The sequence below is a fragment of the Nycticebus coucang genome, chromosome 3 (assembly GCF_027406575.1).
Source record: "Nycticebus coucang isolate mNycCou1 chromosome 3, mNycCou1.pri, whole genome shotgun sequence".
Taxonomy (NCBI): Eukaryota; Metazoa; Chordata; class Mammalia; order Primates; family Lorisidae; genus Nycticebus; species Nycticebus coucang.
The window spans coordinates 152,143,898-152,169,652 of NC_069782.1; the positions used below are offsets into that span (position 1 = coordinate 152,143,898).

The window sequence follows — 25,755 nt, forward strand, 5'->3', positions numbered from 1 at the left end:
GACACTGAGGCCTCCCCGCCTGGGAGTGCTCAGGGTTGGACAAAAGCTTCTCTCCGGTGAGATGACACCCAGAATGTGTCACAGAGAACCTCAGTGTCCCTCAGGTGGGCTTGAGGATGCTGCCGAGGGTCCAGTAGGGCAGCAGCTGTTCTTAGGACAGGCTGGGGAGGTCTTGGGAGATATCTAGGTCTGTGCCCTTGACTATCAAGACAGAAATGCCGGCTCCTTCCCCCTTCAGCAAAAGTAGCCCACCTGCCCAGCCCACAGAGAGAGGTGTGTCAGTCCTGGGAAGCTCAGCATGGGACAGGTCAGCTAAGACTCCCACGTCCAGGTCCAGATCAGCCAGGTGGCGCTGAGGCATGAGGTGCCCAGGCATCCCTCTCTTTACTCAGAGATTTCCTCAACTCTGCCTGTCTTTGACACCCACTGGGGAGGATGGTGCGGGAGCCACAGGAGCCAATCAGCCTGCCCTGGAGCTTTCAGAGCTGACTCCCTCCAAGTATGGGGAGTGTGAGAGAGGGAGTGTGTGTGCGCCTGTGTGTGCGTGTATGTGTGTCAGCGCGCGCGCGCGCATCATTGGGGATTTCTGTGATAGAAGCAGCCAGATTCCGGAGAGAGAGAAAGAGGAGGGGAAGAACAAGAGGGGAGGAGAAAATTGGGGGTGGGAGAGACAGACAGCGAGAACAGCGCAGGGGCGGGGAGAGGGAGAGGTGGCCGGGAGAGCAGAAAGGGGGAGCAGGCGAGAGCCGCGAGGAGGAGGGCCAGAGAAAGGCAGAGAGCGGGCGGGCGCGCGGAGCTGAGCTGAGACCGCCGGAGCTTAGAGGGATGGGGTGAGGGCGGGAGGAAGCCGAGGCGGAGGCCGCCGGCGCCTGCACTCCAGGACCCGAGGGCGCCACCGGCTCCGGCGCTCCGGCCACTCCGTCGCTGGCCCCGGAGGTGCTGTGGGGCGTAGGGGCGGCCGCTCGACCAGGTGCCTGTCCAGAAGGTGGCCGGGTCTCCGGGGTGGCCGCGCGCCCGGACGCCCGCCCGGGAGGTGCCTGGGACTCGGGGGTCGCCGAACGCCCGCCGGGGAACCATGGCGGCGGGGACCTGGGGGCGCCGGGCGGCGGCGCCAAGGGGCTGAGCCGGCCGCGGGCCTCGCCATGGTGGCGCCGGGTTGCGGTCCCTGAGCGCCGGCGGGGGGCGCGCACCATGAACTCGTGGGACGCAGGCCTGGCCGGGCTGCTGGTGGGCACGATGGGCGTCTCGCTGCTGTCCAACGCGCTGGTGCTGCTGTGCCTGCTGCACAGCGCGGACATCCGCCGCCAGGCGCCGGCGCTCTTCACTCTGAACCTCACGTGCGGCAACCTGCTGTGCACCGTGGTCAACATGCCGCTCACGCTGGCCGGCGTCGTGGCGCAGAGGCAGCCGGCCGGCGACCGCCTGTGCCGCCTGGCCGCCTTCCTCGACACCTTCCTGACCACTAACTCCATGCTCAGCATGGCGGCGCTCAGCATCGACCGCTGGGTGGCCGTGGTCTTCCCGCTGAGCTACCGGGCCAAGATGCGCCTCCGCGACGCGGCGCTCATGGTGGCCTACACGTGGCTGCACGCGCTCGCCTTCCCGGCCGCCGCGCTCGCGCTGTCGTGGCTCGGTTTCCACCAGCTGTATGCCTCGTGTACGCTGTGCAGCCGGCGGCCCGACGAGCGCCTGCGCTTCGCCGTCTTCACCGGCGCCTTCCACGCGCTCAGCTTCCTGCTGTCCTTTGTCGTGCTCTGCTGCACGTACCTCAAGGTGCTCAAGGTGGCCCGCTTCCACTGCAAGCGCATCGACGTGATCACCATGCAGACGCTAGTGCTGCTCGTGGACATCCACCCCAGGTGAGGGGAGGCCCGGGCAAGGGTCCTGGGAGCGTGGAGGGGGCCACGGCGGGGTGGGAATGGAAGTGGAAGTGATTCTGTCCCTGTGTCCCGCCATGGGCAAGTTCCTTTCCACCGAGCCTCTATTTCCTCCTGGGATAATAAGGTGGGGAGAACAGTCAAGTGGGGTGGGGAACCTGCCACCTCAAGACTACTTGTGGACCTTCAAATCCCCAAGTGTGGCCTCTAGACCGAGTCCAGACTTCACAGAACAAATCCCTTTATTAAAAAGACTTTTTCTGTAAAAATTGGATTCCATCGAAAAGACACACTGAAGGATTCAGAAGGCCACAAGTTCCCCGCCTCACAGGAAGTGTGGATGAATCAATCTGTCGGGGTAGAAGTCACAGAAAGTCACAAATTTGGGCTTCTTTACACCTGTTTCATGGTTTGTAGTTTTCGATTTAAACTGCATGTGGGAAGGCAATGGTTTAAGACCTTTAAAAGATTTGAATCAGGACTCCATGGGAGGGTGGCCTGATGCTAAGAGAGCTCCCAAGGGCTCTTCAAACCAAAGCGTGCTGCCTCCCTGGGTCTTGGGGGGTCTGGTGCTGCCTCTGTCTCCCAACCCTGTGAGCAGGAATCCAGATGGAGTCTGGCTGTGCCTTCCTCTGAGTGGGCATGGAGAGTTCAGCCTCTCTCTCCCCACTCCCCAGAGCTCTGTCCCCGGTTTCTCACTCCTGGTGCCCAGCAGTCTTGCAGAGGAGCCTCACTCTGACTGTGGGAGCCTCTCAGGAAGAAGAGGGGACTCTCAGCTGAGCTGTCCTGAGCTCACCTCAGCTTTGCTTGGGGAAACAGGGAAGTGAGGAGGGAAACAGCTGCTGGTGTCTCAGGGACTCTGCTGTTTTATACTCTGCTGTCCCAGGGAAGGGCTGGCTCCTCTTCTGTTCCCTGGGGCCATAGTTAAGAGGGTACTGGTCCAGATAATGGAAGCCAAGCAGAGGAGGCCAGAGCCTTCCATGTGAACAGAACACTGGGACTCAGGGAGCCTGAGGCAGAGGAGGGAGCTCAGTGTGTCCCTAGGGGGTGTTTGTCCCCCTCCAAAGCTGAAGGGGACAGACTGGAGGTGTCAGTCGGAGCAAGAGCTCCTTCAGCTCTGAGTTTTTCCTGTCCATGAGCCCTTACAAGCAGTGCTTGAACTTCACTGTCCTGCATATACAAGAGCAGGTATACACATGCTCCTTGTCCTCCCTCTGAACAACTATTGTTCACGACACAGGACCCATCTTCTAGCCAAAGACTCTCCCCCACAGAATCATGTACAAAATGTACTTGTGAACAACAGAGAGCACACAGACACTGCCGCGTGTAAATGTGGGGGCTCCACATGCAATCTCACCTGCTCACACATGACCTGCGTGCGTCCCAGACAGCTGGCCACATGCCCACGCTCACAGGTGTGGCATGCGTGTGCTCTAATGCAAACCGGCTCTCACTGCACATGTCACTTTTATTTCAAGGAAATATTCACAGCCACGATTAGAGCTATTCCCCCTCCCATCACCTGGGGGTGGGAGTTCATTCCTAGGGCTTGGGCTGGGACAGATCTTAGAAGGTGCGGGGCAGTGTCATTAACTCCTGGGACTTCAACAATTCCTACACTGGGCCCTCTCATCCTGAGTCTAACTGACATCGGAGGAGGGTTTAGTTGAGAAAGGAATCAGTTCTTCTGTAGGCTAGTGTAAACCCCATCCCTGCTCTTCTTCCAATTTCCAGAGAAGGAGGGGCCATAATCCTTCTCAGCAGCCCCCTTGGGGTGTAGGGTCGTCTCCACTCCTGCAAAATCCTCTCTCTGATGTCAGGCCAGATGCCACAGTGAGAGTCCCAGGGTCCCAGGAACAGAAGCAGTTGTGCAGCTCACCTCCAATCTCCTCCCCTCCCCCTCTGGGAGCACCTTGACCTCTGCCAACCGCAGGCTGCTTTGAGGAGTCTCTGCCCTCAGTGCCCTAGGAGGCCTCTGGGCAGTCTCATTGGAGACAGGAAGGGTTTCCGGGGCAGGGGCTGGAACTAGAGCTCCCTGAGGTGGCAAAATAGTGGCCCATATGATAGCACTGCCCCTTCAGTGAACACTAAATTATCTTTCTCTGGGAGACTGGTGCCTACTGAGGAGGGGACATCCAGCCCACTGACTTCTATCTTGGCAGCTCCCAACTCTTTCTCCCCACAGATGAGAAAGTGGAGAGCTCACTCAGGGCTGCTCCTAGCTCCCCCAGCCTCAGGAACAAAGCCTCCTGACCATTTAGTGCTGAGAGCTATGGGACTCAGGAGTGCTGGCCCTGGGGCAGCAGAAGCCAGCTTGTCCCTCTAGAGCCAGGGAAGCAGGTGGAGTCTTTGCTCACTGACAGTTTTATCAGCCACCACACTGATGGCCTCCTGGGACTTAATTAAAAGGGACCTGTTTTGAAGATGCTGGGTGGCATTTGTCAGGAAGCTCCCTGGTGGTGTCTGCTCTTCCTGCAAGGTGTCTAACACGGTGTGTAGCAGATCTCACCCCTGTGCCTCCACCACCTGCCCAAGCCTCAGGGGTCCTCTCTTCTTAATTCAATCTGGGGCCCTAAGTGGTGTTCCCATGCCTGCTTTCTGTGGTGGTTTCTTGAAAGTTACTACATTTCTGAAGCAATTTGGAGGTTCTTGTATCTATTACACACCTGGTCCTCCACCTGCTCCATGCACACACACACACACACACACACACACACACACACACACACACACACACCCCTGCACGTTGGGTCCTCTCAAGTCACAGCTCAAGTCAGTTATAGCCAGGCCCTCCCTGGGGTTGCCAGGCCCAGAGGGCAGGTGGGTGCTGGTGCATGGAGGCAGGGCCTTGTGATTCCTAGTCTGGCTGAGGGTCACTGCTCCCCAGCTCACGTAGTGACTTAACAGAAACAGAATGTTAGTGAAAAGTAATGAACACAGAAGCCATGCCCATCCTAACTGGAGATTCCTCTGGGGACCCCGAGGCTCTGCCAGGCCTCCTTCTCCTTGACGCCCTGTGAGCCATGTCTATAGATGCTGGCAGAATGCTGGCTCTAGAGGGTGCAGAATTGTGCAGTAGATGACAGGAACTTCACTGTGCCCTTGATTTTACAGATGAGGAAATTGGGAGGCCAGGGAAGATGGCCCTGTCTAATTGAACAGATCTAGAAGATCAGTGGCTCAATCCAAGACTCATACCTAGGTCTGCCCTGAGAATTTATTGGTAGGGCAATAGTACACCTGGGCTCTCACAGACCATGTATAGGTATTTAGTTCTGAATTTATCTTACAAACTGGTAGATGAAATATATTCTACCCTCCTTCCTTGGCAAATATACCTTTATAATGACCTGCAGGGCAGGATTCAAATTCAGAATTCTCAGGCTCTTTGGCAGTCAGCCTTATACTTTCTGGGGAGAGCTGAGTTGGCCCTGACTATTGTGTCCATTTGTTCTGCCACGCCTGGCAGCCACAGGGAGGGGCTGACTGTAACTGGCCAGACCTGTGATTTTAGAGAATTGAACGTGTGCACAAGCAGGTGGAGGACCAGGTGGGTAACAGAGATGAGAATCCCCACACTGCACCTCCCTTGCCCCAGTCACACATCACAGGTTCTGCACTCATGCCCCCCACACACGTGCTGCTCCCAAACACCACCCCTCAGGCTTGGAGCTGCTCACACGCAGCACAGTTCACCCTCAGAGGATGGGGCCAGAGGAGATGCCTGCACAGGCTTTGGTAGCAGAATGAAGGCATTTGGGCAAAGAATTCCATGTTCTAGGCATTTAAAACTTGATCTAGAACAAAGGTGGAGGCTCTGGGAGGGCACCTTCCCTTAGCCCTATGAACTCTTCTGTTGTGGGGAGAGGTGTGGTCCTCTTAATGTGCAGGGCCCAGGGCAGGGACACCCTTGTTGGATTTGAAGACAGGACTACTCACACCACCGTCCTGAACCCCCCCATCAGTCAGCTTGTTATCTTGCCTTAAAAGCCATGAAACAAATCTGGGCATCTGGGTAGACTGCAGCCATCTGGAAGTCATTCAGGATCCCCAACCCCTGCAGAGGGCAGGGAGGGGTCTGTGCCTGGAAGGTTTTCACTGAGATCACTTTGTTCATTGACTTTTCAGATATTCTCAGAATTCACCATCCCTTTTGCCCCATGTATGTAAAGGGATGACCTGATCCTGGGATCATGTCTTTGACCCCACAGGCATAGTGCTAGAGCACGGTCTCATTTTTTCTCAAGGAAACTCTTCATCCTGTGCCGGACACAACCGGCACTCAAGATCACGTGATGACACTCTGGCTGAATGTACCAGGTCTAGGGTTCTTGGGGAGATTTGGGCCTTGCCTTGCTACACCACAGATCTTGCCTAAGGATCTGAGGACTTCAGGGGCCACCACCAGGCTCGGGGATGTTTGAGAACACTCATTGCTCAGTGATTCTACAGGAGGCAGGTGTGGGTGCCGGGGGGGACCACCCAGAGCTCAGAGTCAGGGGATATGGTTGTGTCCCAAACTCACTACGTGGCTTTGGGTATGTCATACACCTTTCTGGCCCTTGGTGTTCTCATCTGCAAATAAGTCAAATAACAGCTCACAGGGCTGCAAGATTCCAAGAAGCTTAGTTTTGTAAAGCTATGGTATGTGTGTCGGGTGGGGGATGACAGCAAGAGCTAAGCAGTTTTACATGTTTGGGGAGCAGGTGAGCCCTCTCAGACTGTGCTTCACCAGTAATCATAATAAGCAGAGGGTTACGCTGCCACCTCAGAACCTAGGGACTGCCCTGCCTGTGTGCTTCTGGCCACCTCCCTCTTCTCACCTGAAAAGCAGGAGAGCCCTGGGCAGGAGTACCAGGCTGGCAGTCAGTGACTGAGTGCTATCCCCCTGTGCCCCACTCTTGCAAGTCCCTCTCTTCCTTGAGCCTCAATTTCCCCATCCATGAGCTGGGGTAGGTGGCCGTGCGGACCTTCATACTGTGGAGTCTAGCTAATCTGTCCCAGAGCAGAGATGTGACCAGGGCTTGTGGATGCAAATTACAGGCACAAGGTCCACCTTGAAGACACCCTCTGTCCATGGCATGACAGGTGCTGTGAAGGTCCAGTGTCCCCATGTCCCTGAAGTCCCAGAGAGGGTCACAGAGCCAGTGCAAGAGTCAGGACATCATGTCAGCGCTCCGGGCTCCCAGCTTACTCTCTTGCCCCTCGGGTGCAGTCTGGTTACAGCTGTCTCTCTCAGGAGTGCAGGGACAGGAAGAAGATTTTTGCTGTGGGCGGGAGCTCTGTGGTTTTGGAGTTCAAGGCAACACTGGAATATAGTACTTATTCCATAAATGCATGTTGAATGAATAATAGTAGTGGGTAGTAGTCATTGAGTGTTTGCTCTCCGTTGGGCACTGTCCTCAGTAGTATCTTAACCCAGCTCATCTCAGGCGGACCCTAAGATGAACCTGATGGGCACAGAGAGGCTGCATAACTGGCCTAAGGCTCCACGGCAGTTAAGTGACAGTGCTTAGGTTTGAACTTAGAAACCTGGCTCTGTGTTTCTTGCCTACCCACTAGGGACTAACCAAGAAAGGAGGACAGGCCAGCAGATGTTTTGTGGCTTCACATCCAGGGACTGTCCTTGCTTTGTATGATAGGCTCAAGGTTTTTAAGGGTCCTTTTTAAAAATATTTTTAAGACCAGATTTCCAGCTTACTATCATCTCTTTTGAAAAGATAACTTTCAGAAAATGATTGAATCCTAATTTTCTTAAAATATTTTTAAAGGGGTGTTTATTAACTCCTACAACATACACTTAAGTAGGTGTTTTCTGGGTGTGAGATGTTGAGCTTGGAATGATGGGGTCTTCCCTGCCCCCAGCTACACAGAGCCTCAGGGGGGGCAGGGGCAGGTACAATTAATTCCCCACAGATGCTTGCAGTGTCGAGGACTGGCATGGACTAGCCTGCACTCTGTCCATTTCCTTCCTTCAGGCCAACAAAATGCTTCTGTTCATTTTTTTCTGAAGCCCTCTAGGGTCTCACCAATATTTGTTTCTAAATATTCCTCAGGGCCTTGTGTCTGGGGGGAGGGGTTATCTGATGTGGCAGAGTGAGGAGGCTGCTGCTTCTCAGGAAAGACCTGTGTCTTCAGCTCCTCTGCAGGGACCCCAAACCCTATTGGGGGGACCCAAGAAGCTCCTCACCCCTCAAGGGACTGATAGCTCATGACTCATGTCTCTTCATAAAAAGTGTCTGTCCTTGCAATGAATGGTAGCTCTAATTATCGATATTATGACATCCCCCCCACCCCGGCCCTGTAGATAAATGAGGAACCAAATTCAGAGAGGTTAAGTGACTTCCCTGAGGCCACACAGCTATGTGGACAGAATTGGGGAAAGGATGCCTAAGACAGGGTTCTTTCACTCACCAGGGTTTTACTAAAGTACCTGAGAATTAGACAAAACTGTTAGGTCACAAATTGTAGGAGGGCCCAGCCCCTGTCACTCTGGGTTCCCATTGATGAGTCATTTGCATGAATTGGGTGCTTGTATAGGGGATTCCCAGAATGCTCTGCCCATCTCAGGGGGTGCATGTGCTCTGATGGTTCACGTTCTGTACCTCTAGCACATTTTACATCAGTTGCACTGAAAGTTTCAGGGGAAATACAGTGATACTTCAGGCCTGTGCTGCGGAGAATTATGCCAAACACTACATCCCTAGGGCCACTGTCATCTTGGTTTGCCTAGGACTGAGGGGCTCCCAGGCTGCAGGACTTTGAGTTTTAAAACAAGACAAATGAGTTGGTTGCTTTATAGCACCCAGACCTCCAGGTGGGGACTTATGCCCTTCTCACCTGTCACATGCACCAGAGGACTTTCGTAGAAAATCTCAAAAACCCAGGTGTAATGAGAAGTCAGAAGATTTAAGACTGACTCTTGCTGTGTGACCTTAGGCCAGGCAGATCATTCCATCTAGGGAACTCACGGTTGTCATTGTAAGACACATGGCAGGCAAAGACCCCCCCTGGCAGGTCGCATGTACCTGGCATTCTTCAGTGTCTTCCTGACCCCATCTTTGTGCTTCCACATCTCTGTGTGAGATGATGCCTTCCTAGGAGGCTGTGACGCACATGCTGGTTGGTAGTGGTGCACAGGGCTCCAGAGTCACACAGCCTGGGTTCAGATCTGGCCATCTCATTGGATGACCAACCATCCTGGTTTGCCTGGCACAGAGGGGGATTCTCAGGTGTGGGACTTTCCATTTGAAAACTTGGACAGTCCCCTGCAAACTGTTCAGGATGCAGGACTTTCTGTGCTAAACAGGGACAGTCCCAGATAAACTGGAATAAACTGGTCACCCTTCCACCATTACTTACCAACTCCGTGATCCTGGGCAAGTTATTTAAGTCCTCTGTGCCTCGGCTTCTCATCTGAAAAACAGGGACCACAAGGGTGTCAGTCCCTAGCTCACCAAGATGCTGGAGCAAATAAGCAGATTACATGAACCTCCGTCACAGTGTCTAACCAGGCATATATTAAAGACTCAAGAAATGCAGGTTGTCATTAGTTTTTAGAAATTAATTAGTAATATTAGTCATCAGTAACACATTTTTGTCTAGAATGAAACCTGTTTGTGCCAAGTCCAACTCCAGTTCCACACTCCTTAAATTCCTGGAAAGGCAAAAATCAGGGGAGAAAAAAATCCTGCAAGAATTTCAGGAGCCTGCAGTCCCATCCGATCTGAAATTGCCCATCTGCGGCAGGAAATCTGATTAAGAGGAGCTTTGATGGTTCTCCTGGCAGGAAGGGAAGGCTGTCCTGATATTAGTGATGTGCATGAACCTGGCTCATGAATATGCTCTCCATTGCTTATTTTTGCTGAACAGACCAGCTGGCCTATTTTTGGAGTCAGGTCTCTGCCACCAGGCCCTTCATGTCCGGGGCAGCCGTGTCTGCAATCTTCCTCTGTGTTCATTTGGAGCAGAGGGGAGCAGGAACAGGGTGTGGTTAGAGGCGCTGGTATCCAGGAAGATATGGCTGGAAGCATAGATAGCTCCCAATCCCATCCTTGAATCTGTGCCCTTTACTCCATGGGGACACGGGACTCTCTGCTCCCTCAAATGTGGGCTCTAAAAGGATCCAGAGACTCCTCCTTCCGTGACCCCAGCATGTGGTGTCCAGCTGCGGGCAGGGCGAGGCTTTGGGATGGAAGAAGCAGGGCCACACAGCACAGGACACACACAGTCCAGGTTGCACCTCCCCAGGAAAAGGACCGGCTTTGAGTCATACACACAGCTTCAAACCCTGCCTCCACTCACCGGCCAGGCAGATCATTCCATCTAGAGAACTCACGGTTGTCATTGTAAGACACATGGCAGGCAAAGACCCCTGCTGGCAGGTCGCGTGTACCTGGCATGATGGATTGTGGTGAAGGTGAGAAGTAGAGCTGTTGCGTGGACAGTGTAGCACCCTGGCGCTGGCACCTAGCTGGTGATCAGTGAACGGTACGGACGATGGCGAGTTAATGTGTGTTTGTCCTGACTTGGCACTGTGCCAGCGGCTGTGTGTGTTTCGCGCGCTGAACGCTTTCACCCTTGTGTGTGCTTCATGCTTTTCATTTTCAAAATAGTCCTTTTTAGTGTTCTGTTAGATTACGTATAATATACTAAAGTATGTATGTAAAATATGTAGTGTTACGTTATCATATTACAGGTGATGAACTTGAGGCTTAGCAATGTCGTACAGCTTGCCCAAGGTCAACAGCTACAGCCAAATCTTGACCCCAGGTCTTTCTGGCTCCACAGTCAAGTTTCCACACTAGAGGCCAACGCCTGTGTTTGGGAACAGTGCTTCTTTCTCCCAGGCCAGGCTGCCCATCAGTCACCTTCTCCCCTCTCTCACACACAGTGTGCGGGAACGGTGTCTGGAGGAACAGAAGCGGAGGCGGCAGCGAGCCACCAAGAAGATCAGCACCTTCATAGGGACCTTCCTCGTGTGCTTTGCGCCCTACGTGATCACCAGGTGAGCCTGACTGGCTGGGCATGTGTGTCAGGGGTCTGAAGGACAAAGCAGGGCCCCGCGACCTTTATCAGTCATGACCTCTCTTGGCCCCACGTTCCTCACAGGGTGTGTCAGAGTGGGGTGAGAATGAACTTGGCAGGTTTAGTGAAAAGAAGGTTCATACATTTCCTCTTCAGCCTCGAACCAAAGGGTGTGAAAGACTCTCCCACTCCCTTTCCAAATCACTCATTGTAACCCTTTATCCTGGCTTCCGCCCCCAGGAGGCCCCAAAGGAAAGGAGAAGGGGAGGGAAAGCAGAAGGAAGCATTGACTGCAGAACAGGAGAGCCCAGCTCCCAGGTGTCCCCAGCCTGGACATGGTCAATAGCAGTCACTTGTACAGGGTGCAGGAAACATGCTCTATGCCCAGCTGGGGGCGGGCACCCCTACAGCTCAGGGTCTCCCTCTGGCAGGCGATGATGCTTGTGATGATGCTTGTCGCATTCTCTCCCTGATCCCCTGCCCCTGAGAGAGCCAAGGTGCAGCACACTGGCCTCGGGACTGTGTTTCTCAAGCCAACCTGCTCAAGCTGCAGCATTCCCCCCACCCCCCACCCCAGTGTGTGTTAACCAGAAAAAAGAAAAAAAAAATCACCTAATCAAACAGGTTTGCCCACTTAAAGGAGAAGAAAATCCCCATAACTTTATATCCAACGCGGCTTAACTATTTGCAAAGTTGGCGATAAAAAAATAACTTTCAAGTTCTGTTAGGAGGTAGTTATGGAAGTTTCATTGAATCTGCAAAGTAGGATTGTGCAGGGTTGCATGCATGAGATTGAGAAAGAGAGAGAGAAGGGAAACATAGCCCAGCGCCCCCCCCCCAGCATGCGGGGGGGGGGCTCCTACCTGGCTGTCACCCAGCATCACAGGAAACAGCCCAGCCCCCCAGCATGCCCACCTCACCCTCAGCTGCAGGGCCTGGAGGGGGCCCTCCTATCTGGCTGTCACCCAGCATCACGGGAAACACAGCCCAGCCCAGCCCCCCAGCATGCCCACCTCACCCTCAGCTGCAGGGCCTGGAGGGGGCCCTCCTACCTGGCTGTCACCCAGCATCACGGGAAACACAGCCCAGCCCAGCCCCCCAGCATGCCCACCTCACCCTCGGCTGCAGGGCCTGGAGGGGGCCCTCCTACCTGGCTGTCACCCAGCATCATGCACGCCCCAGTGAGGAGCAGCATGGGGGAGTGCTGCCTGCTCCTCCTGTTTGTCCTGGAGCCCCTGCGGCCTTGTAGATAGTGAGCCCTTGTCCCCCCCTCCCATTGCCCGACTTCTCTTCCCCGGACAGCCTGACTCTGGGGTGCCTTCCCCATCCCAAGGTACGCTGCCCCCTTCTGTTGGTGCAGAGTGGTTAGCAGAAGGCTCTGGAGGGTGTCTCCCTGGGCCCAGCCCCCCTCCACCCATCCTGCTCTGTGACCCTGGGCCCGTGACCTGGCCTGTCTGGGCCTCCAGAAGGGGCAGTGTTGTGAGGGTTAAAGGACACGGGTCCGTGGAAACATGTGGCACAGCCCGGCTGATGACGTGTGTGATCTTCCCCCTCCCGTCCCCCCACCTACGCTACTGGCTGGGGCTGGAACTGAAGGGGCGGAAGGACACAGAGGCGCCTCCTCCTAGATCTCAGAGGACCATGAGGTGGACGTGAACCCTCAGAGGAGGGTAGGTCATACGGCACCAATGCTAAAATATTGGATTTTTCTCTTTCCTTTTTTTCTTCTTTGATTTCAGCTTGATTCCCTCTAAGTACCCAGGAAAATTTTCAGTCAAATTGATGGGAGATTCACAACTCAAAATGCTCTCTCCAAATGGATTGGATGCATTTAGAGTTTTTAAAAATGTTCACAAAACTGTTCATCCTTTTTGAGGACGAGGAGCAACTTCTCAGGGAGAGAAAGCTATGCCCAGGAAACCTCATGGGGACCAAATATGGCTCTGGTGGAACCACCCCCGGTGCCCACAGCCACCACCCACTGCTCCCGTTGTGGCTTTCTCACATGCATGAAGGAGCCATCCTAAGAAAACCTCCTGAAATATGCAAACATACCCTCATTTCATTTCAGCACACATTCCTCCAGCACCACCTCTGCAGAGCATGTAAGAGCTCCTGCAGAGGGAGCCTGGGTTGGGGAGACTCTGGGGTCCCCTGGTGATGGGAACATTGATCTTACTGTCCTCCAGCCTAGGCAAGGCACCCAAGGGGGTCAGGGTGCAGGGGTTCTGGGGCCTTTGCAGACAAGCTTGTGCAGAGGGCCTGTCTAGGCAGATGGCACTGTCTAAGTAGAAGGGACACTGAGCCATCCAGCGCAGGGGCGTCCAAACTGAGGTGTGCTGTAGGTTTAAAACCACATTGGATTTCTGAGAGATTTCCCTGGACTTCTAGCCTCTGTGTCATCCTCCAGTGACCAGGGCCCAGCAGGGTCCCTATCCCAGAGGTGGGGTCCTCCTCCACCTCTCTTCCTGGTCCATGTCCCACTCAGTGTTTCATTTTATTTGGGGGCGTATTCTAAGCAGCCAAGTCAGTGTCTTTCTCCCTGGGGCCAGGAGGGCTGAGGGAGGGGACATCAAGCCCCAGCACGGGGCAGCAGGCAAGGAGTGCAGAGCAGGTGGTCCTCGGGTGGGTCCTTCTAGAACCACTTCCCCTTACCCATGCCTTCCACTCCTACACCCCTTCCCTGATTGTGGGAAAAAGAGAGTTCAACCAGATGCTCAGGCTTTGGGGCAGCCAAGGGCCCCCACGCACACCCAAAATTTACAGGCACCTGTGAGCTTCTTTATCCCTGATCAAGGGCCCTGTGAGCCCTGGTGTGTGCCCAGCACAGCCAGGAGCAGATCAGAGCTCCACTTCCACTGCCCAGGCATAGGACTGCTGGGCTGGGTGGGACAGGATATGAACTGTCACCCACCTCCTGGGAGCTCAATGCAAATTCTCCCATCTTACCCGTCTTCCTCTGAGTCAGGGTGGAGAAACACACTGAGGAGCTCTGAGGAGTAAAGGGTAAGTCAGACACGGCACAGCAGCCCTCAGCACAGTGTGGGTCCGCCAGCATCCACCCTGGAGTCGGGTCACTAACTCTTCTGGGAGTGACTGTTACTCTTCTACGTCCTTCCTGGCCTGCTCGTTGAGTGTAGACACAGCCAGTCTCAGAAGCAGCTGACAACAGACTGCTCTGAAATGTCGTTGAGTATTTAACTTCTTGCAGAATTTCTTGTGGAAGCCTAGAGCGTAGGTTTTGGAGACAGAGGACCCATCAGCTGTCCTCTCACACGGAGAGGCAAGCTGGCTGTATGGTGCAGGCCAGCTTGGACTGGCTGCGAGCGGCCAGCAGAGCGCCCACGGGAAGCAATTCTGAGGCTGGCTGGGATGGGTGGAAAAGTACCGGAATCACTGAGGCTGCCTCCCTGACCCGAGGGGCAGGACACACGTGCTCGCGGTTTCTTCTTCCTGACACTGCACAGTGGTTCACCTACTGGGCTTCACAGTAGAATCACCTGGAGGGCTGGAACTCCGACCCCACATGCGGACCTCACGTTGGGTGAGTTAAGTTAGACTTTCCGGCCTGGGCCTGGGCATGGGTGGGCTCACAGCCCCTCAGATGATTCTCATGACCATGGTGTTGAGATCCACTTGCCCTTATTTTACTGGTGGAGGAACTCAGGACTGGGGTTGGAGAGTGGTTGAATAATTGCTCGGAGTCACGCATCAGTCTGTGGTAGAGATGGACTTCCAGCCTCAGGGGCCCTCTGCCAGCCCCTCGAGGTTTCAAAAGTTTCTGGTATCTTTGAAGAACTTAGCATTCCCCTGGGGTCTTTCTCAGTCTGCAGCTGTGACACTGAAACACTTGGCACACAGGGAGTGCTCCTGGCCTGAGCAGGGTGAGCGACCACCAGGAGGTGGCCCGTAGGTGGGGCTTCCGTGAGCTAAGAGATATATTCAGGCACAGGTCTACCTGACAGGGTTGTACGCTTTGCAACTTGCTCAGAGGTGACCCCCCCAGGCTCTGCAGTGTCCCTAAGGGATGGACTGAGTGAGCTAGGAAAGCCCCACTCTGCACATGGGAGACTGAGACTCCTAGAGGGAAGGGATTGAACAGGTCACTTAGTGGGTGAGACTCAGGGAACCGGGAGCCTGAGCCTGGACTTGGACGCCCCCGGGCAGCCCTAGGGACTATGGGTCAGAAGGACTGTTCTCCTGCATGCAGAGTTTGCTCCCTGATCTCTGCCTCTTTGCTGTCTGCGGAAATTATCAAAACCCACTGAGGCAATAGCAGGCTAATGCTGGGGAATTCAGAAAGGAAGAGCAAGAACGAGCAAGAATTAGTTTCTGTCTCTTAAACTAATTCAGAAGTGTTCCTTTTTTAATCCTGTAAGTCCCTATTTGATCTGAAGCTATGCCAGAGCTGTCCAGACACCCTCTGTATCTAGCTAACACCATTTTAAAGATTGGGCAAGGTTCTAGCCTTGCCCAATACCAGTGAGTGACTCAGCCGCGGTTCCAGCCTTGGTCTTCTGGGGTCCAGTGCCCAGGCCCAGGCCCGGCAGACCCACCGCTCTGCCTCTCCTCGGGGTAGGGAGTGTCAGAGTTTCCACTTTCCTCCCATAGGGATGTGTGGGGGCACCGGGAGGTACCACCCACTCAGAGACAGAAAGCTCCAGTGTCTGAGATGATAGAGGCCAAGTTGTTCAGATATCACTGACACCCCTCATGGAGTTGTCCCTGCAGAAACACGTACTCCCCAACTTGACACCCCCTATCTGTATCCATCCAGCCTTGCTGCTCCATGTGCTGTGTTGTAAAAGTGTCAAGAGTGTACGTGGACGTGGGGGTAGGCTGGGAGTGTTGGGAGTGGCAGGCCGGAATGTGGAGGAGGGGGGTGGCTTCGTCTGCTGCTCCTTTGAGTTGATGGAGATGATCTGCTGGTGGGGAGGGGCTCCCTTCCTTGTGCCCCACCAATCTATTCACATCTATGTCATAGCTTTCCCACATAGGGAATCACCATTCTTGGGTTAAGAGTTTAAAAGAAGTCTTCACATCTTCATGTAAGTTCTCAAGCTTCCTCTTGGAGAATGTGAGATCTTCAATACCTTCACATTTGTCTTTACACTTGGTGAACACCTGTCCAACACTGGGGCTATTAGTGAAACCTGCTCTTCTGCAGGCTCGGCCCTGGAATCTTTGTCTTATAGAGGTTCAGAGAGGCCGATCCACTGCTCAAAGACCATGAGTTAAAGGTTGGGTTAGGCAGAGTGGCTGTGATTTAGTCTTTGGGCCATATTGCATCTCCAAAGACCGGGGGCCGGCACTGGGAACAGAGACACTCCACATGGAGGGTCTGGTTCAACTTCCTTTGCTTAAGCACATGGACCTTGCTGGGAACCCAGATACAGCCAGGCTCCTGTGGGCAAAGCAGGCATGTGAGCTGTCTAGCACCGTGGTGGGTTTGCCTGGAATTACCCTCTAATAGCAGTTTGTGTTGCTGGAGCAGGGTCCAAGAGGCCATGAGTGCTGGCAGCCAGAGCCATCGGCTGATGTGGCTGGCACAGTGCTGACCATCTTTAGCTGCCTCTTGGACAGACAGTCCATCCATCTGCTCCACATAGGGAGTGCCCCATGCTCCTGTGAATGGAAGACAACAGCAGGAAACATATTTGCAGAGCTCCACCTTACTCTTAACAGGAGTCTGACACCAATTCACAGCCACACTGGCTCTGTGTCCTCAAAGTCCTAGGTCACATCCGACTCTGCCTAGAGTGTCTGAGCGGGGTTTGCTGATCCATAACAGATTTTCATCCAGAAGTTCTAATTAAATGTTTTCTGAATGAAAAGTCACCTGTCTAGAAGCATTTGTAACGCTGTTATCTCTGCAGTGATATATGCTTACGAATAATTACAGTTGTCCTAAATCTCTGGAATCAGGCTGTGAGGTGTCTGACAGCACCATGATTGTGGCTTTTCAAAGTAACAGAATCATGTAGATACGAAGGGGGTTCAATGTGCAGGCGACTCCCAAATGTTAATGTTCTGTTAATAAAATGACTTCTCCATTCGAACGTTTCATGAAAATTTAAAGCATCAGCTTATTATTTACAGGTATCTAAATATGCAGGCCAGGTTCTCCAGAAATCTTGGGAAGACACTGGGCTGGGTTCCCCAGGAATGTTCTGTGTGTGACCTGTGTTGCATTTGGTGTGCAATGGGTGTGTGTGGGGTGGGAGGGACAGAGGAGAGAGACAGAAAGGGAGAGACAGAGAGAGGGTGGGAGGAAGAGAGAAAAGAGGGGAGAGGAGATGATGGTAGCACAGAGGTGAAGACCAGGTGCTGATTTATTCCTTTAACTTCACGATTTGAAAGTAAATGCACTGGAAAGCACTGTGGAGCAGGACCCCATGCCCTGGGGCGGGCAGCACTGGGCAAGCACTTGCAGCTGGCATCCCTTGTCAGGTTCAAATCCCAGTTCCTTCACGTCCAGGCCACGTGACTTTGATGTGTCACTGCCTCCTTCCATCCTCTGCACAGTAGGCGGAGTGATATCGGGGCCCAAGATGGTGCTCGCAAGGCAGTTACTGAGCTGCAGAGCCCCTGGGGGATGGCAGGAGGTGCTGGCCTTGTTCTCACCCCAAATGTACATTCCACAGGGGTGCCCACTGAGAAGCAGGGTGAGGACATTGGTCACTCCAGGCGTTCAGAACATGCCTGGGTGTGATTGTGAGGTTCCTGTGGCTGAGGGGCAAGGCGGGGGGACTCTGACCTCATCAGCCCTCAACTGTGACAGCCAGCTTAGAAACTTGCTAGTGACCAACATCAGGGCTTGCTGCCAGGGCAGAAGCTCTCTGACAAATACCAGAGCAAAGGGGTGCAGAGGTGGGGGCAAGGCACATAGGACTGGGGGGACACTGGTGTCTGCTCCATGTCTCACACTCTCTCTGCATCCTGCTTTTGCATCAAACAGCAGGTCTGCCCGGCAGCTCTTTATACCCCCCACACCTACCCCTGGTGCTGCCCAGACTTCCGTGAACACTGAGCCCAGGGCCCCGCTGATGGGGAGCTGTGTCAGGGCAGATGTGTGGGCAATTTGAGCATGGGAGGGTAGACATTTCCCTTGGGAGAAAGCCGGGTGGCAGACAGGGGTTGTTCTGGTCATATCCCAGGGAGTATGTGGACAGTCATCTTGGGGCTTAATAGAAGGGTGGGGCAGGCTGCAGGGAGTGGTGCTTGTGGGGACAGCTGGGGACAGGTCCTGCTTCCTGAAGGGTGGGGAAGGGGCAATGCTTTACCACATCTCCAGAGCCGTCCTCTGTCTGCACATGCTCCAGGAATGAGGTGGGGTGGGGGTGGTGTCGTTGATGCTGTTGTGATCTGGCACGCAGAGCCACCTAGCAACCCGCTGACCATTCCTATATCCCAACAGGGCTCTTTGGGGGCATCATGGTTTGCCAGGCTGCCATAACAAATGCCTTCCGCCTTCATCTTCCGTGGCTTCCCCCACGTGGGTGTCTTGGGTCCTCCCTCTTACGGGGACACCGATCATGTGGGATTAGGGACCCACCCTACTCCATTATGCCCTTAATTCTATTTGTAACAACATTATTTCTAAGTAAGATCACACTCTGAGGTCCTGGGGGTGAGAACTTCAATATGTGGATTTGGGGAACAAATGCAATTCAACCCTTATCAGGACCCAGGACAAAAGGAAAACAAGTCCTGCTTTAGGAACACCTGAGCCCCCAAACTCCTCACACTGGAAGCTTCAGCTCTGCACGTGGTACCCTCTGTTCAAATCTTGGCTCCATCCATTAACTAGGACTGCCAGGAGAGGGCCAGTAAACTGGCCACGTGGAGCACAGACAGAGCAGGGCAGGCAGGGGGCACCTGGGACTCTGCCCACCGGTGACCTGTGACTGGTCAGAGGGCAGGGCTGCTTTCTTGGATGGGCTGGCTTTCAGAAGTATGAGCAGAGCCAGACCTAGAGTGAGAAGATGGGCTGACGCATGCCCTGTCTAAAGGGCCATCTGGAAGGGGACGTCCTAGTTATCCAAACACCTGCACAGATCGATCAGTGACTGTGGCAATGTGCAAATCCTTGCCTCTTGTCAGGTACCATAGACAAAGGAGGATTTGGAGCTGTCAGAACTAGGATGGAGCAAAGTCAGCCACGGCGGGCACAGAGGGATCCTTGTGCAGGGGTGAAGCTGCAAGCGGCTCAGCCAGTTGCACGTGAGCCCTGAAGGGACATCGGTGCTGGTGTCTGTGCATACCAGGTGCAGGCCTATATGCACCCAGGGCATCTCTTTGCTTGGAGACCCTGCAAACGGCCCGACACTGGCTTTTCTTTTCTTACTTTTCTTTTTTTTTTTGAGACAGTCTCACTGTGTTGCCTTTGGTGGAATGCCATGGGGTCACAGCTCACAGCAACCTCCAACTCGTGGACTTAAGCGATTCTCTTGCCTCAGCCTCCCAAGTAGCTGGGACTACAGGTGCCCACCACAACACTGGGCTATTTTTCTGTTGCAGTTGTCATTGTTGCTTAGCTGGCCCAGGCTGGGTTCAAACCCAACAGCCTCGGCATATGTGGCTGGTGCTGTAACCACTGTGCTACGGGCGCCAAGCCCAGACACTAGCTTTTCAAAGCAAAAGTTTCCATGTGCATTGTGAGGAGGGGCAAGTGACAAAAGTTCTAGGTAACACATAATGACCTCATGGCAAAGGGGTTTTTGAAGCTGGAAGGAACCCCAGAGTTCATCTTGCCCAATATGCAATTCTGAGATTTGAAACCCACAGGGCCACTGGCTAGGACTTGGACCACAGTTAGATGGAGCAGGGGTTTCATGGAGGAGTCCTTGGCTTGCTGCTCAACCTTTCTGAGCCTCAGTTTCCCCATCTATAAAATGGAAATAATGAGAGCCATTCTGCAGGATAATTATAAGATTACAGAGAGTGCACACAAGTGCTTGGCCCAAAGGAGACACTTGGCTGGGAATTATTATTAATCAGCTGGGTGGCAAGTTCAGACTTAACAGTCTCTGAGAAGCAAATGCAATAGATTTTACCTCTTAATTATCTAAACGTTGAAATGTTAAATTGCCCTGAGTAATTTCATTCCATGAAATCTACAGACGCTGCAAATAATAGTTTTGATCTTTCTGGATGGTTTGAGGGTGTCTGGCTCTTTTAATAAATCCTTTTGGGAGAGCCACAATGCTGGCTGAATTTAGCAATACGCAGAAGACCAGACATTTTGGAAAAGCAAGTTGGCATCACATAGCAACAGTGTGTTGGCATTCAGCCGTTTCATTCTTATTATTAGGTGTAAATTCTAAATTCAGGGGTTCTGTCCTTTTATATTCATCACTTCCCAAAATAGTTTTCTTCAAAGTGTAGATTCCCTAAATGCTAACAGCTCCAGTTTCCCCATTTGGGCTTCCAAGCACACAAGAGAGGACAAAGCCATAGAGCCCCACAGGGTCACAGGGTGGGGCGGACGGTGGGAAGCCAAAAAGAGGGGCCTGGGAGTGGACTCGCTGAGGGATTGTCTCAGAAGGATCACACTTCCAGCTTCATCCTCCTCCTCCTCCTCCCCTTCGCTGGCTCTGCAGCCAAGCCTCACAGCCTCCACCCAAAGGCTGCTGAAAAACAAGCAGGTGTTGGCAGCACACCGTCCCAGCTCCGTCTCAGTTCTTCCAGCCCTGAGTCCTCACCTGGGCAACCCACCAAGCTGAGCGCCACCACTGCCCTCTACCTACAGATGCCCCAGGGACTTCATTAAATGGGACTTCATTAAACTGAAAAGCTTCTGTACAGCTAAGGAGACAATAACCAAAGCAAAGAGACAACCTACACAATGGGAAAGGATATTTGCATATTTTCATATTTCTGGGACTACAGGTCCCAGACCCCCATCAGAGCAGAGCACAGGTGCTGTAGCTAACATGGCCTCTGACTCACCGTGTAAGGTTGGGCAGCCCCTTCCCCTCTCTGGGCCTCAATTTCCTCACATGACAGTGGGTGGGGAGGGGTGGTTTATGATCTCCAAGTTCCCTCCTCTCTGGTGTGACTTTCCTACCTTATATTAATGCTGGGAAATGCCCATATATGGCCAGGACTGCTGGACACACCTGAGAGAGGAAAATAAGTGGCTGGATTTGGGTGGGGGTTCCATTGACACAGTGGAAGGCTCTTCCTTCCTTCACAACCTGGCATTAGTCCCTCCATAAGGAATGGGGGGTCCATTTAGGGCACCCTGACGGCAGCTATTATGAAAGACCACCAGAATCCCAAACCTGGGAAGAGGCCTTCCTGGCCAGCAGATTCTTCGCTGATATGAGACATTCTTGGAGCTTTGCAGAATGTTTTCAGAATTTTTCTCAGCCCTTTCCCCCATGTAACCTCCTTAGGAAGGCAGAGCCAGGATTTCAAACTAAGAATGGAACCAGACTCTTCTAGCTGAAAAGATATTTGAGATATTTTTGCTTTTCATATAAGACATGCAGGCCCATGGAGCAAATAGATTTGCCCAGGGTCACATAGCAGGTGAGTAACAGCATTGGAGCCCAAAAAGCTAGAATTGCCAGCTACTAGCTGTCGGCCCAGGTAAGCATGAGTTTCCGAGCCACATAGGCTGGGGTTCAAATCCTGCCTTTATAATTTACTGGGCATGTGACCTGGGGCAAATTTACTCACCTATAAAACAGAGCTGGTCCTATCTCCTGGGGTTCAACATGATCACATGTAGAAAGTATTTAGTTAGCACAATGGTAAGAATTTAAAAATTGCCTGATGAATGTTCACCATCACCATTACTATTGGAATAAATAGTTACTGTTATCATTGTTGCTGGAGGAGATGGTCTCAGAAACTGCAGCTTGGCCAAGAGACCGTAGTCCACAGGGGCACAGACTGGAGCCTGGCGGTGCCACCACAGCCTCGGTAACGGCCTCCCCGTCTCTCCGCAGGCTGGTGGAGCTCTCCTCCTCTGCACCCATCGGCTCCCACTGGGGCGTGCTGTCTAAGTGCTTGGCCTACAGCAAGGCCGCGTCTGACCCCTTCGTGTACTCCCTACTGCGACATCAGTACCGGAAAAGCTGCAAAGAGATTCTCAACAGGGTCCTCAACAGACGTGCCCTCCACTCCTCTGGCCTCACGGGCGATCCTCACAGCCAGAACATCCTGCCCATCTCTGAGTGAGGCCCTCACTCTCGGGACAGCTCAGGATGAGGCTGTGGTGAGAAGAGGGGAGGGTGGACTTGGGGCCCCTGGGCAAACACCACCAACCACCAGCCCCTGGGCAAACCTGGTGGCTATGGTTCCCTGACTCCAGAGCCTACATCCTTGTTCCTGAAGGGCTGATGTTGGACTGTCCCTATTTGTCACCAAAGGATAACTGTGGGCCCTGCTCTGGCCTTTCTTTCTGAGATGCTCCTCTGAGCTCCCCGACTCACCGAGGCTCCCCAGGGAACAGCCCTCAGTCGTGTCACTGTCAAGCACAGCGCTGGTGGCAGGTGAAGAAGCCTGGTGTCCACCTGTTCCTTGCCCATTGGACATTGGGCTCCATGCTGAAGTAAAGTGGTGGCCTCCAGGGGACATTTCAGTCATACTGAAAGTGACATTTGGCCTCAGATTTGATGTGACACCTCTTCTCCACAGGGTCGTGGTGGCTGCTTTAACCCAAATATTCATCTGGTACTAACTAAACTGTGCTCAGCTGGGACTCTTGGGCTCTGTGCTCAAGGGGAAAATGTTTAACAACTTGTGGCCACCCCATTGCTACTGGCCAGTTGTCTTAGAAATGGTAAATTCAACTTTTGTCTTTCTCTCCCCCCACCCAAAGCTAATTTTTGTGTGCGTGGACAATCTTAGCATGAAAATGGTTGAATTTGGCAGGTAATACACACACTAGGTTCTTTGAAGTCTGACCATCTGGTTTACTTGTCCTGACTGCGATTCAGTAAGACCAGGTGGAAGGGGCTGGTTGGTCTCCCCTTCCCTGTCTGCAACTGGAACTTGCAGGAAGCCTCTCACTTGTCTTGTACATCTTGTTCAGCAGGTCCTGTGAGATGGATGGGCAAGAGCTGGCCTGAGCAAGGGTTTATGCTCTATTTTACAACCCTGGGTTCCATTATCTTGATGGCTTCACATCCTAGTTTCTGTGATCTGTCAACAGAAAGTAGAGGCTGTCCAAAGTTATCAAGAGAGTACCCTGTGCTGAAGAGAGAGTGAGGTTTTCAGAGATGACCATAGCTGTAACACACGTGCCAATCCATTAGCAGCCCCATCTTGATTTAATAAAAGCCAGAGTGAGTGCCCAGGCCATCTTGGTTTACCATTTCAAATTGACTTGTGAGCGCTGAGAGTGCTATTTCCCAATCCTCCACCTAATGTGGTCCGCAGGGTGCAAAGGCTGGGAGCACTTGAATTAGATGCTCACTCTCTCCTTCCCGCTCCTACCTCCTACCTCTGGAGGTGTAGAGGGGAAGACCCAGTTCCACACAAAGCCACCGCGTAGAATCTATTGTATTTTTTTTCTGCCAGGCAGCCCTGGACCTAGAGGAAGAGAAGTGTGTGCATCTCTATTTGAAAAGATGCTGTCTTCGTAACTCTGAGCTCCTCCTTTATAAAACAACTCAGCCTGGCCTGGTCTTGCCTAGTTTCAGAGTTTCCATGGAGGCAGGACAGGACAGATGTGACCTCCAGAGAGGCTTTGATGTCTTCCTGTTGCTGTCAGGGGTGAGTGCTCCCTCCTGCTTGGAAGAGCCTGTGGGGTCTGCCCCTTCCCAATTCCATAGTCAGGGATGCCACGTGGGTGGCTAGAAATCAGCTGGGAGCTTTCACCCCAGGAAAACCAGGCCTTTTGACACAGAGAGCTGGTTGTTAAACACCTACCAGCAGCACACCACTGCCAGACATGACCTTGTGCATTACTCAAATGACATTGTTTAGGTTCAGAGCCCATTTGGCCACTCAAATTTGAAGCATGACAGACATGAGCTTTTGCAGAGTCTTCCTAGTGAGGAGCCACTGTTCACCCCTCACCTTCCCTGGGACTCAGAACAACATAGTAGGCAGGGTTGATTCCAACACGGGTATCTCCCTTCTTACACGAACACCTTTAAAGATGAGCAAAGAAGAGTCATGACCCAGTGATGAGGTCAGTAGACAGTCAAATTCAAACAGAAAAATGTATTTTCACCAATTTCAGTTTGGAGGAATAACCCTGGCAGATCCTCCCCCAGTTTGCTCTGTCCTATAGAGGTGACATGTTGGATGCCTGGTAGCAACTAGCTCTCTTCACCACTTCTTTAGCTAAGAAGCAAAATCTGTCACCTACAGCACCACACCTTGAAAAGATGCATTTTGTCATTGTCATTAGACCTCTAAAAACAACCCATAGAACCAGTTGTGCTGGCGTCATGCAGACAAAAACTCCAGATAAGTTCATGGATTGGGTGTTTTTATTATTATTCAGACACAGGAATTAAAACCCAAGGGGAAGTGAAAAGAAAATTACCATGTTAGCCGTCAGCATCAAACAACTCGAGCTCTTCTCTGATTACCTTTCCGGAAGTGTTAATACTTCATCCGTACACAGGCGATCAGACTTGCCCCCGGCTTTATTATTCCCAATTGAATTATCTACCTCATTTTGGTAATTTCATTTATCACATGTAACATTGTTTTCTCAGGTATAACACATAGAGACACCAAGATTTTCAGCATCTAAGTCAAAGCGCCCAGCCCAAACTCTGAACAGTTGGACTCGGTGAAAACATTTAAGAAGCTTGAAAATCAAGCTGGTAAAAAGGAGGCGTTCACATCCCTAAATCACAGGCAGGGCTCGGTTCCTAGTCCTGCACAATCAGAATTTGCCTTTTTAACCATCCTGCAACTATTCTAGTTCTTCTTTAGCCCACTTCCTGAAGAAGCGGATTTTGGAGCCCTGGGCCCCCTGAAGGAACAGGCTGCTGTTCCTTGCATTTGGGGTTTGTGGCATTTGGGGTTTGTGCATCTGGTGGCCCACTCTCCTCTCAGACACCTCTCAGCAGCAGCTGCCCATGCTAGCTCAGAAACCTGATCAGGAGGAGGGGACGTTGTCCTGAGCATCTCAGACCAACCAGATATTCCTCTAGGACTCAGCTCAGTCTCCTGTTGCAATAAATCTCTCTCCTTGTGTTTGTGAAATTGATTTTCTTTTTCATGGTGCCTTTTTTGCTGAGAGAGGAGGGGAAAAATGGGGCCAGGTTTATGGGCTGGTTGTCACCCTCTGAGATATGCCTGGTGCAGGTAGAGACCTGCCACCTGACCCTTGCAGTAACCGCAGGCTGTGCGTTGTTAGGGTTTAACCCAAATGCAGGATGGACTAATTTGCCCAACTCTAATGAGGACACTTTCTCACGTGCCAAAAATTTCTTGGATCAGCTCATGTCCTTTAAACCATGAGGCCTATTGGAAAGAAGGCTCCGGTAGGTATTTCTATTTGGGATGGAGCCAACTTTGCCAGCCACGAGAGTCACTATGAACATTGTTTAATATACGGACTCTGGAATCCTCTCCTCGGGTCCGTTTGAGCAGGTCCAGGCTGAACCTGTGTTTGTCCATTTCCATCAAGGCCTTAAGGAAAACTGATCTTAGATGTTTGGACAAACTCCACAGAAAACCGAGTGTTTGTAAATATCTAAGTCTCAGATGTCTGGTATTTCCCCTAATTCTCCAAATAGTTCACTCTCTATCTTTCTTTAAGGGCTGGGGCATTTAGTTCTTAGAGAGACAAAAATGATCTCTTCATGAAATTCTGAATGTCCCTCTTCACTAGATCTTGTCTGAACAGCAGAAGCTGCCCGCCCCCACC

The 25,755-nt window shown here is 52.6% G+C and overlaps 1 protein-coding gene across 1 annotated transcript; it reads left to right on the forward strand.

Moving 5' to 3' along the window:
- The first annotated feature begins 1,060 nt into the window (after positions 1-1,060).
- Positions 1,061-24,890, forward strand: GPR26 (G protein-coupled receptor 26). Its single transcript, XM_053586274.1, has 3 exons — positions 1,061-1,859; positions 10,774-10,887; positions 21,866-24,890. Exons 1-3 carry the CDS (start codon positions 1,192-1,194, stop codon positions 22,095-22,097), a joined length of 1,014 nt encoding a protein of 337 aa, XP_053442249.1. The 5' UTR covers positions 1,061-1,191; the 3' UTR covers positions 22,098-24,890.
- The last annotated feature ends 865 nt before the right edge of the window (positions 24,891-25,755 follow it).